General features: G+C 47.3%; 8 protein-coding genes across 8 annotated transcripts; 4 read left to right on the forward strand and 4 right to left on the reverse strand.

Annotated features, from left to right (window-relative positions):
• Positions 1-44: 44 nt before the first annotated feature.
• On the reverse strand, positions 45-1996 carry FOXG_01238 (uncharacterized protein; the record flags this gene model as incomplete). Its single annotated transcript, XM_018378041.1, has 8 exons — positions 45-95; positions 157-542; positions 597-763; positions 813-1320; positions 1409-1493; positions 1544-1635; positions 1688-1724; positions 1775-1996. 8 exons carry the CDS (start codon positions 1994-1996, stop codon positions 45-47), a joined length of 1548 nt encoding a protein of 515 aa, XP_018233868.1.
• Positions 1997-2030: 34 nt separating this feature from the next.
• Positions 2031-2174, forward strand: FOXG_18046 (uncharacterized protein; the record flags this gene model as incomplete). Its single annotated transcript, XM_018398086.1, has 1 exon — positions 2031-2174. The coding sequence occupies one exon, from the start codon at positions 2031-2033 to the stop codon at positions 2172-2174; it is 144 nt and encodes a 47-aa protein (XP_018233869.1).
• Positions 2175-3141: 967 nt separating this feature from the next.
• On the reverse strand, positions 3142-4654 carry FOXG_01239 (uncharacterized protein; the record flags this gene model as incomplete). The annotated part of the gene is made up of 3 exons (XM_018378042.1): positions 3142-3765; positions 4085-4278; positions 4603-4654. The coding sequence occupies 3 exons, from the start codon at positions 4652-4654 to the stop codon at positions 3142-3144; spliced, it is 870 nt and encodes a 289-aa protein (XP_018233870.1).
• Positions 4655-5318: 664 nt separating this feature from the next.
• FOXG_01240 (uncharacterized protein) lies at positions 5319-6512 on the reverse strand (the record flags this gene model as incomplete). Its single annotated transcript, XM_018378043.1, has 4 exons — positions 5319-5605; positions 5658-5987; positions 6046-6199; positions 6255-6512. 4 exons carry the CDS (start codon positions 6510-6512, stop codon positions 5319-5321), a joined length of 1029 nt encoding a protein of 342 aa, XP_018233871.1.
• A 604-nt stretch (positions 6513-7116) lies between these two features.
• FOXG_01241 (uncharacterized protein) lies at positions 7117-8405 on the forward strand (the record flags this gene model as incomplete). Its single annotated transcript, XM_018378044.1, has 4 exons — positions 7117-7540; positions 7606-7788; positions 7839-8173; positions 8229-8405. 4 exons carry the CDS (start codon positions 7117-7119, stop codon positions 8403-8405), a joined length of 1119 nt encoding a protein of 372 aa, XP_018233872.1.
• Positions 8406-9871: 1466 nt separating this feature from the next.
• FOXG_01242 (uncharacterized protein) lies at positions 9872-11223 on the reverse strand (the record flags this gene model as incomplete). Its single annotated transcript, XM_018378045.1, has 3 exons — positions 11106-11223; positions 10642-11047; positions 9872-10581 (listed from the first exon to the last, which is right to left on the reverse strand). Exons 2-3 carry the CDS (start codon positions 10832-10834, stop codon positions 9872-9874), a joined length of 903 nt encoding a protein of 300 aa, XP_018233873.1. The 5' UTR covers positions 10835-11047; positions 11106-11223.
• A 342-nt stretch (positions 11224-11565) lies between these two features.
• Positions 11566-12946, forward strand: FOXG_18047 (uncharacterized protein). Its single transcript, XM_018398087.1, has 2 exons — positions 11566-11769; positions 11826-12946. The coding sequence occupies exons 1-2, from the start codon at positions 11671-11673 to the stop codon at positions 12891-12893; spliced, it is 1167 nt and encodes a 388-aa protein (XP_018233874.1). The 5' UTR covers positions 11566-11670; the 3' UTR covers positions 12894-12946.
• A 298-nt stretch (positions 12947-13244) lies between these two features.
• FOXG_18048 (uncharacterized protein) lies at positions 13245-13534 on the forward strand (the record flags this gene model as incomplete). The annotated part of the gene is made up of 2 exons (XM_018398088.1): positions 13245-13259; positions 13367-13534. 2 exons carry the CDS (start codon positions 13245-13247, stop codon positions 13532-13534), a joined length of 183 nt encoding a protein of 60 aa, XP_018233875.1.
• Positions 13535-13546: the final 12 nt, after the last annotated feature.

Raw genomic sequence — 13546 nt, forward strand, 5'->3', positions numbered from 1 at the left:
AAAGAGAAATTGCCACTCGTCCTTCCGCTAAGCATATAAACTCCTCATACCTCAACCGATTTGAACCGGAGCTTCTTGGAAGGATCCGGAATAGACTGCGGCCTCAATCAGTACACATACTTGGCACCACTCGCACTCATTCAATCATTGACTTACCATATGAGCAAACTCCATGTTAGGATATCTTTCAGTAGCATCGCCCGCATTCTTGACATCATACTGCAGCAATGCATGGGCCAAAATCATCTTGATCTCGTTTGCAGCAAAGAACCTTCCAGGGCATGCGTGTCGACCATAGCCAAAAGTCAAGCTGCTCTGGTTGACACTGACAAACTGGTTGTTTGCCGCCTTCTCAACTGAACCGCCGTCCTTGGCTTCAGTGCGAAGCTTATAAAATCTCAATGGGTCGAATTTGTCAGCTTGTGGGAAGACATTGGAGTCGGAGCTGACTGCGACAGCAGGTATCTCTATTGTCACGCCAGCTGGGATGACCTGGCCGCTGGATAGGGTGAATGGTTTCAGAACTTTACGTTGGAAGGAGGCTGTAAGACTTTTGTTAGTGGTTTACTGGCCGAGGCTATTGGACTATGCCTTACCCATCGTCGCAGGGTGGACTCGAAGTGTCTCCTTGAGAAAACTATCCATCTTCTTCATGGACTGCAGGACGTTACTCGTAAACTTGCCACCGCTCTGCGCTAATGCTTCACGGACCTCATCTCGAAGTTCTATCTGCAGGTCTGGCAGAGCCGCCAAGTCGTAGAATCTGCTTTTGCTTTAGAGACATACACAATATGTACAAGGGAGTGACTCACGCATTTGTGGCTGTCAGCGTCGTGGTGTGAACCGCTGCAAAAGTAAGACCCAACTGAACCTTGGCGAGGTTCTGGCTATTCTTGTCAGGGAACTTGTCCTTTCCGTCGATGAGCCACTGCAAGAAATCATCCGGCTTCTCATAAGTCGGATCATTCATTGCGTCGGTTCTGGTTTTGACCACAGGCTCAAGGAAAGCTTCAGCTTCTGCGATTCGCTGATACAGCTTCTTTACCTCGGGAAGGCTTTGGGCTCGGAAAGGACGTAACCAAGGCCGCATGTTCTGCACGGCACGCTGGGCACCCATGACTTCCATGGTATAGTTGATGGCTGCATCAAGGTATTGCTCGGAGCGACAAAGCTCAGGGCCGATAAACATGCGACCGGATACCATACCGACGATACGAAGGAGAGCGTGATGGATGTTGACCTCTGTCCAGTCGTCGCATGGTGGCATGGTAAGATTCAATGAATCTCTAACTTCGCTTGCGATAGTCAAACTCAGTCGAGCTGGGCATTGTCAGAGCGGCTCTACACATTTTACAGATTTTTCCATCTTTGGAAGGATCTGCATTTCAGATTTCCATTGTGAACTTACATAGAGATGGTGTCAATTCTCCTTTGATGGTGTGCGGAATGATGGGTACTGACGTCTCGATCTTGGTGTACTTGGTCTCCATTGACTATCGACATGGTTAGATGAGCAAGTAAAACTTGACATTTATATACGTACCTCATCAACGGCAGCCTCCATACTTAGAGTAGCATCAGGCAGTTTCTTGAGCTCAGGGAGAAAGTCAGGTGAGATGACGATAGTCGGAGAAGCTAGAGACATTAGCTTGAATGAGACTTGTGATACTAGTCAACAGATACATACTTCGCGATGTAGTTATCAGGAAAACACCATCTTTGAACTGAAAGGTTGTGAGCTTTGCTTGTGTCACGAGCCAACGAGTGATTTTACCTTTTGGTACCCTGCGGAGTATAATTTCCTGGCTCCAGCCAAGTACGCTTGTCTTCGCTTTTCTGTGCTACCAAGCTCCTCACCAATGGTGGGGATAGTCCATAGTCGCAAAGCGTTAACAACTCTGGGACCTATAGCGGCAACTAAGCAGGCAAATAGAGCAGTGACGATAATTGGCCATCGGTTGGATACAAAATCGAGGGGGGATTGCGCATTGCCCATGGTGAAGGATTTGAGTAGTTAGTGGTTAAGAAAAATGCTCGAGGACATGGATATTTCGGGTTCAGTTCATGGCTATGAGCAGCGAAGCCCAGGTATTAATACTGAGAGCTACGACATCAATCTGCAACAACACGCGGCCAAGATCCGAAAATGCACCCAGTCTCGGGAAGTTGTTTAATACCGACAGGCCCCTGCGTCATGATCGACACAACTACCGCGTAATAAGAACAACCCGATTGGCCTTTCCATCTTGCTGTAACAGAAGAGAATGTTTGATAGACATAAACTCTACTGAAAGTAGCAAGCAGTCTCATGACACCGCTGCGGATACGCGTATAACTGAATGGGCTAAGAACATGCCCAATCTTGCATTGCCTCGAAGCACAGACATGATAGCGGCCTGGTAATGGCGTTAGATCTGGGTGCCGAGCTTAAATTATCTCGTTTAGTATGTGATTTGCCCCTATTGCGTGGAGGTTCTATACTCAGTCGTGATATACACTTAAGCTCGTGGGGCATGATTGACACCGAGACCGAAACCGAAACCGACGAGAACATTACGCCATGTAACCGCAATCTCATTCACAAGCACGAATATAAGTAGCCAAAAGTTGTCGATCCCTCAGGAGTGTGACTCCACATTGGGATCTCAACCATGAACCACAGAAAATGCCCACTTTAGCCATGAGCTACAGCTAAGATCCTGTTAAAAAGCTATACATATTCCCAGAGTTCGCGAGGGGATGTCGAGAATTTACATCTGTCTTCTCTCAGATGACATTGATCACAAGAGTTCACCTCATTCAATGAGGGAATCCTCTCACACTTCGGTAAAGTCGACGTCTATCCGCAATTGCCGCCTCATTCTCTGGTCTTTACTACAACCTTGAACATCAAAGTCAGAGACTAGGAAACTTTGCAAGAACCCTTTTTACAGAGTGCCTGGCGAAGAGAAACTCTTTTCAATACCTGCTCAAATGCGACTCTCACTTGCATATTACATTAGATCTACCCCGAGTTCATTGTGTTCAATGAGTATGAAGCATGTAACGGTGCTCTGGTGTTTTTCAATGTCGATAGACTTGAACTGATAAGACTAAGCTAACTAGATCAAACAAGGAATTGGCTTGTACTACTATATTCTCTCAGATCCATTCAATTCTTCTTTGTTCCGAATGCTGAGTCTTGCCTTCTAGGCATCTGACAAGTCCTTCAGCCGAGGAAGCAACCTGGATGATGGTACGGTCCTTTGCCCCGATGAACCCCTTTTCCGAAACCTTGGAAACCCAGTCCAACAACCCGTCATAGAATCCATCGACGTTCAGAACACAAACGTTACAGTTATGAATACCGAGTTGATACCAGGTTGTTACCTCAAGCAACTCTTCCATAGTACCGTACCCGCCGCTCAAGGCAACAAAGCCACTTCCTGGACCTCCATTGAGCACGGCCTCAATCATAAGCCTCTTTCTAGTATGCATATCCCTCACAACCGTACGAGATCCAAACTTGGACATGTGGCTCTGGCCGGTCACGTTTTCTTCGAACTTGGCGAGCGCAGCGGGTACAATTCCATGAACTGAGGACGGACCGGATAACGCAACAAGAGCGCTGGCAGCGGCTCCCATTACACCCGTCATACCGCCACCGTAGATGAGCGTGATGTTGTTTCGGTGGAGTTCCAGAGAAAGGTCCTTTGCTGCCTTCACATGGCTGGGGTCATTGCCACTAGATGATCCGCCGCTGGCTATTGTCAGTCTGCTCCAACCCTAGGAAAATTTACTGGGTGGGAAAATCTTACAACAAGCAAACGACACGAGGGTTGGAAGCTTTTCCTGGAACAGGTATGACTGAATGAGTCCCATGGAAAAACTGATTAGCCATTGAAAGGGCGGGTCCTTCAACCTCAGCAGCTCAAAACTGTTTGTCTGTGACATCGAGGCTGATAGTTGCAACCTTCTGCTGGTGGAGGAAGGGGGTCAGGGTATGGCGTAGCCATTCCAGCTGGTTGAAGCCGTACTGAAGTGTACTGGCGCGCATCATCGTGACTCCCTGGTGGTAGAGGACTTCCCTCTTTATGTCGCTTACGCCGTCGTAGTCAAGGTATGGGGAGAACTCAGGGTAGCCAATTGCTTTCCACACACCTCTATTGAAATCTCGCTCCCCCTGGAGCAGTGTCTTCTCTAGGGCCTTGAGTTCACTCAGCTCCGCTAAGAGGCCCTGCTTCACCATTGCGTCGCCTCTGGTCTCAATGAGCTGTTGATAGTTTGAAGGCTGCGGTACTAACATAATTCCGAGTATTATGTAATGATGCTTCAAGGCTTGCTGCAGTAGGGGGATAGTGAGCGATGTAGACCCGCCAACAAGAACTGGAATTCTATTGCGGCTAATGATGTCTTCCATTTTGTTGATAGCCAAGGATATAAAATCATCTGGCTCTTCATCAGCTTGAAGGTAGTCGATAAGATGATGTGGAATATTTTGAATTTCATCGTGTTCCGGCTTGGCTGTAATGATGCTGCCTGGCTTATAGCACTGGAGGCTATCAACCGAGATGGCTTCGCCAAGGAATGCTTTGGAGACAGCAACTCCTAGCTTCGTTTTACCGGAGGCGGTGGGACCAAAGATGGCAACAGCAGGCTTGTGAGTGCGTGTCATGATGTCCTTTATACGTGTTGTGAGTCTCTTTTGATAGACCTAGTTGTTTGAAAGATTGGCTGGAATGGAAGATGAGGAATGTATGTCAAAGCTTCAGTTGGTCAGTAAATCTTCCGACCTTTATACTTGCCTCAAGACTTTAGTCGCCTCGTGCCTTACGTGACAAAGAGGAATGGGGAGAAAACTCTCGAATAACTTTCCAAGGGCCATAACATGGCAGAGCAGGAGTATCAGGCACCTTGCAGACAGCTCCGTGGATTCTCCCTGAATGTGTAATCAATCCTGGCCATTTGACAACTGCTTGTTCTTGGGATGGTATGGCCACATCAGTAGGTTCAAAGTTTATCTTATTAAGTTTATGTAGGTGTTATGAAGAAACTTCAGCTTCTGCAACGCTTTGACTGACGATTGTCAGAGCTCAAAGCACCAAAAATTCTCATTGGAACACTAGCCGAGGTATAGCACAGAAGGCCACTAGCCCTACCTGGGCTCATCTTCGCAAGCGCCCTTCATATCGACCAGGACTCGACTTAATGTCAAATCAAGTATCGCCAGGCTTTATTGACGCATGGACTTTTTGCAGTTTCAACGAGGCACCTGCATGACTGACTACATGTGCACATCTCGGCTTGAATATTTGACTGCTAAAGATACAGGGGCGAGTTTACTGAAGCGGGAAGCAACAGCTATACCCTTGACTCTGAGGGTACAAAGTGAAGTGAAAAAAGCGCTTCAGGATCATTAGCTCGCCTCCAGATTCCCCCTGTACTTTCTTCGCAACTCTCTTCAGCATGCGAGCCATCGCCAGATCGTTCGGCTCGCCGTAATACAAGCCTCCAGAATACTGACAGAATCCGAAAGTATACTTGACTCCCTCCAAAGCCCGCTGACCACGGGTGTCAAATGACTCCCAATCGTCATCCGGTATGAATCGGCATCTCCTGCGGGTTGCTATGACCATGAAAATTAGCTGGAATACGAGAGTCGATATATCTCGGCTCACCTGTCTCAAACGCCTCTGCCATTCGGGACGCAGGGGCCGATTCGCTGATGCCATGGATAAGTTGCCCGTGGTACTTCTCTGGCTCCTGGAAGACGCCATTGACAATATCACCGTAATCATGCTCGATAGAAACGAAGGGCATCTCTTCGTTGCCTCCCCAGCGAGGGAAACGCAAAGTTACATAGCCTTCTTCATCAGTTAGGAACGGGAAGCCGCCGAATAGGCCGGGCGCCTCCTGAACTAGATGGTTTTCCATGTACCAGCCGAGGCTGACCACAACGACAGACTCGAAGTTCTTTCCTTTCGCATACTCGGCGATAGAATGCTTTTCTTTTGTATTCGTCAGTCAGTCACTATTGGATCGTGCACTCTCTTGGGCGGTTATTACCATCAAATGAGAGATTTGGCACGGCTCCGTTGGTAATTTTGATAGCAGATACCATTCCACTGAAGACAAAATGCTGGACACCAGCCTTGACTGCGGCATCTACAACAGCCATCCCAACATCCGTTTCGGATGGGCCATTAGGCTTGCCAATATACTAGCCTGTAAAGTTAGCACAAGCCCTCTGTGATTCGTATTTGCAGGAAGTTTACGGGGTCATCTGAAGGGAGAATGACAAATACTCCCCAGCTCCCTTCCAGTGCCTGGGCCATCTGCTCTGGTATGAGGCCATCGGCTTGCACCATATCAACTCCTTCGGCAGAGAGAGCTTTAGTCTGGTCAGAATTTAGATTGCGGGTAATACCACGAAGCACGAAACGGTTGACTTTGTTTTTGAGCAGAGATCTAGCAACGCTGCCACCCTGGGAGCCGGTGATGCCGAAGACGGTGAGCACTTTGCAGGGCTCCATGACGATGATGCTCTAGGACTTTGCTTTCGTATCAGGTACTGTTAGATAATAGGCGAACAAATCAGAAAATGAAAGGGCTGATCGCGGTTATCTATACCTCTGGACGCCTCAACACCTGAATAAAGGCGGAATGGAAAGGTCAAAGTCCAGGAAAAGCTTCCAGACAGTAGACTACCTTGCTAAAGTACCAACATCCATGTCTTTGTCTTCACTAACGTAACGTGCGGCATGAGCCGTGCCGTTAAGGTTTGCCTAGCCGCCGAGGAACGCATGTAACTACTGCAATACGTAAACCTTAAAGGCAACCGGGGCGAGGGCTCGGCAACGGTGAACTAGTCGTGCCTGATGCAGACCTTATTTTCATCTCCTCGCATGTTCCCTTTCGCAAACTTCGGCAGTGCAGACATTACTGCACCGAAGTTCATCTAATGTTGTCATTGAACATGATGACGTGTCCACTGGGTATTTTGGGTTCACAGCACTGCATTGAATTGAAATATAAGTGTCCAGGTGTTTCACAGTACACTGTTTCATGTGACAATGCTTTCCAACTCGCTAAATATCTACCTCCATCAAACTACTTTTTAAATTCAGGAAAAGAAGCATGACTACCTTATACAATCCTATCAACCTCGCGTACCATGGCATCGCTTTTGCGCTTGGTGTCATACTTCATCTCTCTGTTTTCCGTCGAGGAGAATGGAATATACACGCCTTGAGCATTTTGCAATACTTTGCCATTTTCGAGGGCATCTTCACATGCGCCTTGAGACTTTTCTTAGGGAGCGAAAAGTGCACTACATGGACAGTTATTCCTATTGCATTAACAGCTACATTATCAACCCTTGTCGGATTGTTCACCAGCATGCTCATTTATCGTGGTTTCTTCCATCCGCTGAAAGGTTATCCGGGACCCTTTTTCTCCAGGTTTTCCAGCCTGTATATCACGTTTCAAGCTTTCAAGAATCGTCGGCTCTTTGAAGAACTTCAACTGTTTCACAAGACGTACGGAGACATTGTGCGGATCGGTAACCAACAAATCCATCCCTTCAAAGCGAGGATGTAGAAAGAAGATTGCACTGACATACCGAAGGCCCCAACGAACTGTCTATATTAGGTCCACATGCTTTGCAAGCTCTCCACTCAACCAGCTCATCCTGTACCAAGGGACCTTGGTATAGTATTGAACACCCGGTAACGTCTCTACAGATGACTAGAGACAAAGAGGAGCACACCCGTCGACGCAGGGTTTGGGATATGGCTTTCAGTTCCAAATGTAAGCCTCTCGCTTATAATCTTCACTAGAGTGGGCTAACGCCTCAAAAGGTCTTCGGCGTTACGAAGACCGGGTGGCTGAATACACCACACAGCTTTTGCAACATATAGAAGCATTGCAGGATGAACCATTGGATATATCAATGTGGTTTAACTTTTACAGCTTTGACGTCATGGGCGACTTGGCCTTTGGGAAAAGTTTCGATATGCTGAGTAATGGTACAAAGCACCCATTCATGGAGCTGACTCATTCCCATATGCTTGTGGCTGGCTCTCTGAGCCGTTTAGCCTGGATCTTTCCACTGCTCAAACGCATCTCAATCTTCAATCAAAAGACCTGTGAGCTCGAAGAACGTATTAAGCAACTGGTCGATTGGAGGATCAAAGTATGCCTGAAGAATAGTCTAGCTACCTCTCGCAACGAGCTAATAACTGGTTTAGAACGAGCCGGATGTTCCAGATATCTTTTCTTGGATCCTCCGTGACTATTTCGGGCTTAGCAAGCTAACGGGTCAAGAAACACTAAACTTATACGGGGATGCTCAGCTAATCGCTGTGGCAGGAAGGATTGGCTTTCTAAACTTCAGTGAAATATTACTAGAGCTAATCATTCACTAGTGACACTACTGCGGCTTCGCTCACTTGTCTTTTCTTTGAACTGGCGATTAATCCACAGGCTCTTCACAACGTGCAAGAGGAGATAGATCGATATCACCTGGAGTACAGTACTCTGGACCATCAAAATTTGTCAAAGCTCAGCTATCTGCAAGCCTGCATCAACGAGTCCATGCGGCTGTATCCTCTCCTCCCCTCCAGCTTGCAGCGAATAACGCCGCCTGAGGGACTGCAAGTCGGGAGCATACGTCTTCCCGGAGATACGATTGTATCAATCCCATCTTATGCATTCAACAGAGGTAAATGAGTTGCGCAACGACGTTTCGTGATCCAGCACTAACGAGAAGTATGTTTCCTCAGATGAGAGGCTCTTCAAAAATGCTGACCAGTTCATCCCTGAATGCTGGACGACGATGACAGAGCTCACTAGAGACTCTTCTCTCTTCACTCCATTTTCAATAGGTAAGATCACCTTCTCCAATGATTTGATTAGATTAAGGTTGGATAACATAATCCAGGGAAATACTCGTGCGTTGGAAGACAGCTCGGTTTGATGGAGATCCGGTTCGTTGCTAGCCAAATTTTGAGGGTATTTGATGTCAAGTTGGCAAACTGCAATACTGCTAAAGAGTTCGCTAGTGGCTTACGAGACAGCTTTACATTGGCTTGTCCGAGCCTCCATCTGGTCTTTACCCGAAGAGACATCTGGACACCCTCACCCATTAGCGAGAAATGAGAGGTTCAAATACATTGACCCGCATCAAGGAGCATTATGAAGGAAGACGTAACGGGGAGCGCGTCATTTCGGGGGAGAAGGAAGGTCGTTGTGCGTCGAGAGTCACGTTACTAGATAGTAATGGCGGCTTGTAAAATGACTACCAGATATCGGCACGATGCACGAATTCTGCAGGACTCGAGTTTGAACATGAAAACTGAATGGAAAGCCAATCTCTATTGATAGCATTAATTAATGGTTAAAGCTTATGACATCTCAATGAGATATATCAAGCCAACACACTGAAAAATCACAATTAACTCAAGCTTTTGGAAGGCAATATGATAGCATAGATCACATTTTGGCTGCAGTCAAATCTTATCAAACATCCACAGCATCTATATACATTTTCCCGAGATCCGCGAGGGAGCATCAAGATTTCAGATCCGTATGTTCTCAACTGACACTCATTACTCGAATCTACCTCCTTTGATGGAAGACCCTCGCCCAGATTCAAATAATCCAATCACATGTACCTTGTGTCGCAGGTAGAGGAAAGCTGACGTCTGCATGCAATTGCCGCCTTATACTGTCGCTATTACTACAACCTTGAAGTTATTCGGCTCTAAGAAAAGGTATGTTCTTGTTATCCACTGTTGGAAAGAGCCAAATGTACTAGTAGACACCCTTCGCAACATCATGTACAGGTATTTTTCAAGACCCCAAAGAAATGTCAATGGTACTGTTGATCTCTCTAGCTCCTGCTGAGATGCGCTTCAGATGTGACATAGGCGAGGTCGGCACTATCTCTGTTCTGAAGTTCCTGGAAGTCTTGTACGCGAGAGGGATACCAAATGTAGAAAATGACCATAACAGCGGCCATAAGTAGGGCGTCGAAGATGTACAGCGTCCATTCGTTCTTGAGCGGGTAAGCATCGGCACCCATGACGTACTCGACGATACGGAAGAAGCACCGGATAAGGATCAAGGCCGAGGTTGCATACAGCATCATCAACATCCTTTCCCAATCAAAGACTGAGGCAGTGTTGGATGAACCAACAGCTCTCCAGTTACTACCGATCTTGCGATAGCGAAGCTGGAAAATGACTGCTGCGACAACGAAGAGACCAAAGAAGAGGACTTGGATAACAAGACCGCCAATAACGATGTTCACTCCCATTGTAGGGTCATCGCCAGCTGCCATCATGCCTGCTCCAGAGCTCTGGACCAAGAAGGAGAAGACATCGCCGACAACGAACAAAGTGGTCAGCCACTTGACTCGAACAATAGAGCAGCTCTCCCCCTTGGGACCAAGGCCGCGTATGATTCGTCCAAGGGTCATGTAGATTGAGGCGGCGAACAGGGAAGGCGGGATAAGCAGAAACACGGACTGGATAATATAAGGCCCAAGTTTGTCCGTTGCCTTGTTAGCCATGGCTCGACCGATGAAGCCAATGACCTCAACTATGACGAGAGATATTAGTGTTGGGAGTTTCAAACATATGAGGGAGTAGGAGTGCTCACGAAAACCACCGATCACAAAGGGGATGCAGAACCACAAACGATTATGAATCATCTTCCATGTATGTGCGGCAGAGAGCATAAGAAAGAGGATGATGAAAATAACGGCGGCTGGTATAGAAGGCACATAGCTCCAAAGATAAAAGTCGCCTTTGTATGGGAGGAGCTCTCCTCGACGAACAAGACCTCCGTTCATGTTTACGGCTGGAAAGGTGCCAAATAATGGATATCAGTCGTATATCGTCCGGTAGCGAATTGTCGGACAGATAGGTGCCTTTGCTGCCGAATGAGGATCGCTTGGTGTGAGAATGAACGTGGAATTAGTGTAGAGACAAGTGGCTCAAAGTATGAAGGAATACATAGGATATCAGACTTGTGGGAGTATTTATCCATCTTTGAGAGGGACAGTCTGTATCTACCACGTCAGCGTCAATCATATCAACCTTAGCCGCTTTGGTCAATTTTACACGGAACCCCTAAGTTAAACAAACACGGTCTTTTCTTGGTAGCGGTCACCCCATAATGCACGGTCTTTCTTAGCAGGCGAAGGCTCAGGTGAAAGCCCTGGTCTTGTGGGCTTTTTCGTTTACTTGTTCTCCGGGAAGATCACCCGGACTGCAATTCTCTGATCAACGGCTAACTTAATCTTTCGGCAACGGACTCCGACAAATGAAGTTGGTCACAGCACAAAGACCGGGGCTCAGAGATGTGAAACATCCGAGCAGAGGGCCCGCTAACTTAAGAATAAAGTATTCATACTCGTAAACGTTCTCGAAAGTGTTTAGTGCTCGTATTTCTAACTAGAAAGGGCTAGACGACCCGACTCGCGATGGAATACGCGGAAACAAACTCAATTGGGAATAAAGTGTGGATTCAAATCTGCCCCATGCATCATCCTTTCGCATTCCCGTATACTTGTTACTCTCCCTCGTTGTGAGTTCCTTTCTATACTCGCAATATTACCTCGCTTTTTTTCCTTTCTCGACAATTTTCCTCGTGTTCGAATTTTATGTCGGTCAGCCAATAATCACGATGCAAGCTGAAGGCTCACGGAAACTCCGTCAAGGTCATCGCAAGTCCCGTAATGGGTGCACTACTTGCAAGAAGCGACACATTAAGTGTGATGAAAAGGTTGCTGTTCTTTCTTGCACGAATATTCCAACGCTTTGCTAAACTTCTCATGCTAGCGACCGGAATGCGCCAATTGCTCCATTTCTGAGAGAACATGTCACTACGCACCTCCACAGAAACGCAAAACTGGCTCTTCCCCGTACGAAACAGAATTCACGACGCTATCTGCTTTCCCAGCAGCCAGTGTATTTGCAGACTTGCCAGTTCCCTCACCACCGGATCTACATGAGATCGAGTCCGACGACCTCTTTACTTTTGGCCACTTAAATCTGCTCTACCATGTTCAAGAACACATGGCTGACTGGATGATGGTGACGGACCGACTTCAGCCACTCGCCAACGGCTACATAACCACGGCATTAAAAACACCCTATCTAATGAATCAGCTTCTCGCTTTATCTGCAATGCACCTCAAGACTATTGACAAACACACGGCCCAGTCTTATATGAACACCGCGACACACCTCCGCCATCGAGCTCTCCGTGGTTTCAACAAGTGTCTTGACGATACGTCCGAATCAAACTCAACAGCTCAATTCTTCTTCGCCTCCCTCTTGGCACTGCACTACCTCGCAGAGACTGTAGCAGGTCTAGCTGACCAAGATTTTGCCACGACTCTCGACTGCATGGTGAATTATTTTAGACTTCATCGTGGAGCTAGAGTCATGGGTGAGAGAGCGAGCACGAGCTTTACAAACTCGAGGATATCTCAGTGGCTGATGGATGCATCGAAAGAAGGATCCCATGACTCACATGCTACTTCTGCGGAATGTGCAGTACTCGCTTCAATGCTCGAAACATGTGAACTCAACGAAGAATCGAGAAAAGCCTGTGAGGAGGCGACTGAGGCTCTCGGGTTTGTGGTACGTCGCATTCAAGGGCCCAACAGCTGGGGAGTACATGGCTTGATGGCGTGGTCGAACCTGATCCCGTGGCGATTCCTAACGCTTTTGGAGAAGCAAATTCCCGAGGCCCTGGTCATTCTAGCCCATTATGCCGTTTTGCTGCACCGCTTTCGTGCGTTTTGGTGTCTGGATGATATTGGGGAACGCTTGGTAGAGGGCATCTCGGGACTTTTAGCCGCGTATTGGGCTAGATGGCTTCCAAAGCTGGGGGGAAAATGAAGCCTAGTGATTTCTAGAATGGACATTAATGGTTGAAGACATCGAGTCCTGCAGTAACTACGATTCCAGCACACTGATGGTTGTACTCACTGGCTGGTGATCACATGTTTTTTTTTAGCTATGTTCATCGAGCTAATCATCTGTGCCGCATAATTTCTATTGCATGGCAGATATCTGTCACCACACGTTAGTGTACGCTGCCTGCCTTCAACGTTGAGTACACATTCTATGCGTAAACCGATCACGAAAAGCAACTGTTTAGGGTAGCCGATGGATCAAGTTCAACCAGATTTGACTCCACGACTGGATCTGATGCGGAAGGTGGAGTACCACGTACTGAACTGATCCATCATGTACCCCGCTTCTGTAGGTACTGTTATAAATTACTTTGATTACAACTTTGCATGGTGAAATTATGTGCTGTGATGAGTGAGGCCAGGGTATTCCTTAACAATAGCCTTACTCGTGGTAAGTCTAGGGCCACATCGACTGCCAATCACGCTATTTACGCTGAACACGCCCAATACGCCCAGCACGCCGCTAAAGCAAGCTGGATGTTGGAAGACGCCATTTTCGCGCGTCCTTCCAGGGACACAGATGCTATCAAATTCATGATTGAGAATGAGAGGCAGAATGTATAAAGGGGGGAATGG

Source organism: Fusarium oxysporum, chromosome 1 (genome assembly GCF_000149955.1).
Source record: "Fusarium oxysporum f. sp. lycopersici 4287 chromosome 1, whole genome shotgun sequence".
Classification (NCBI taxonomy): domain Eukaryota; kingdom Fungi; phylum Ascomycota; class Sordariomycetes; order Hypocreales; family Nectriaceae; genus Fusarium; species Fusarium oxysporum.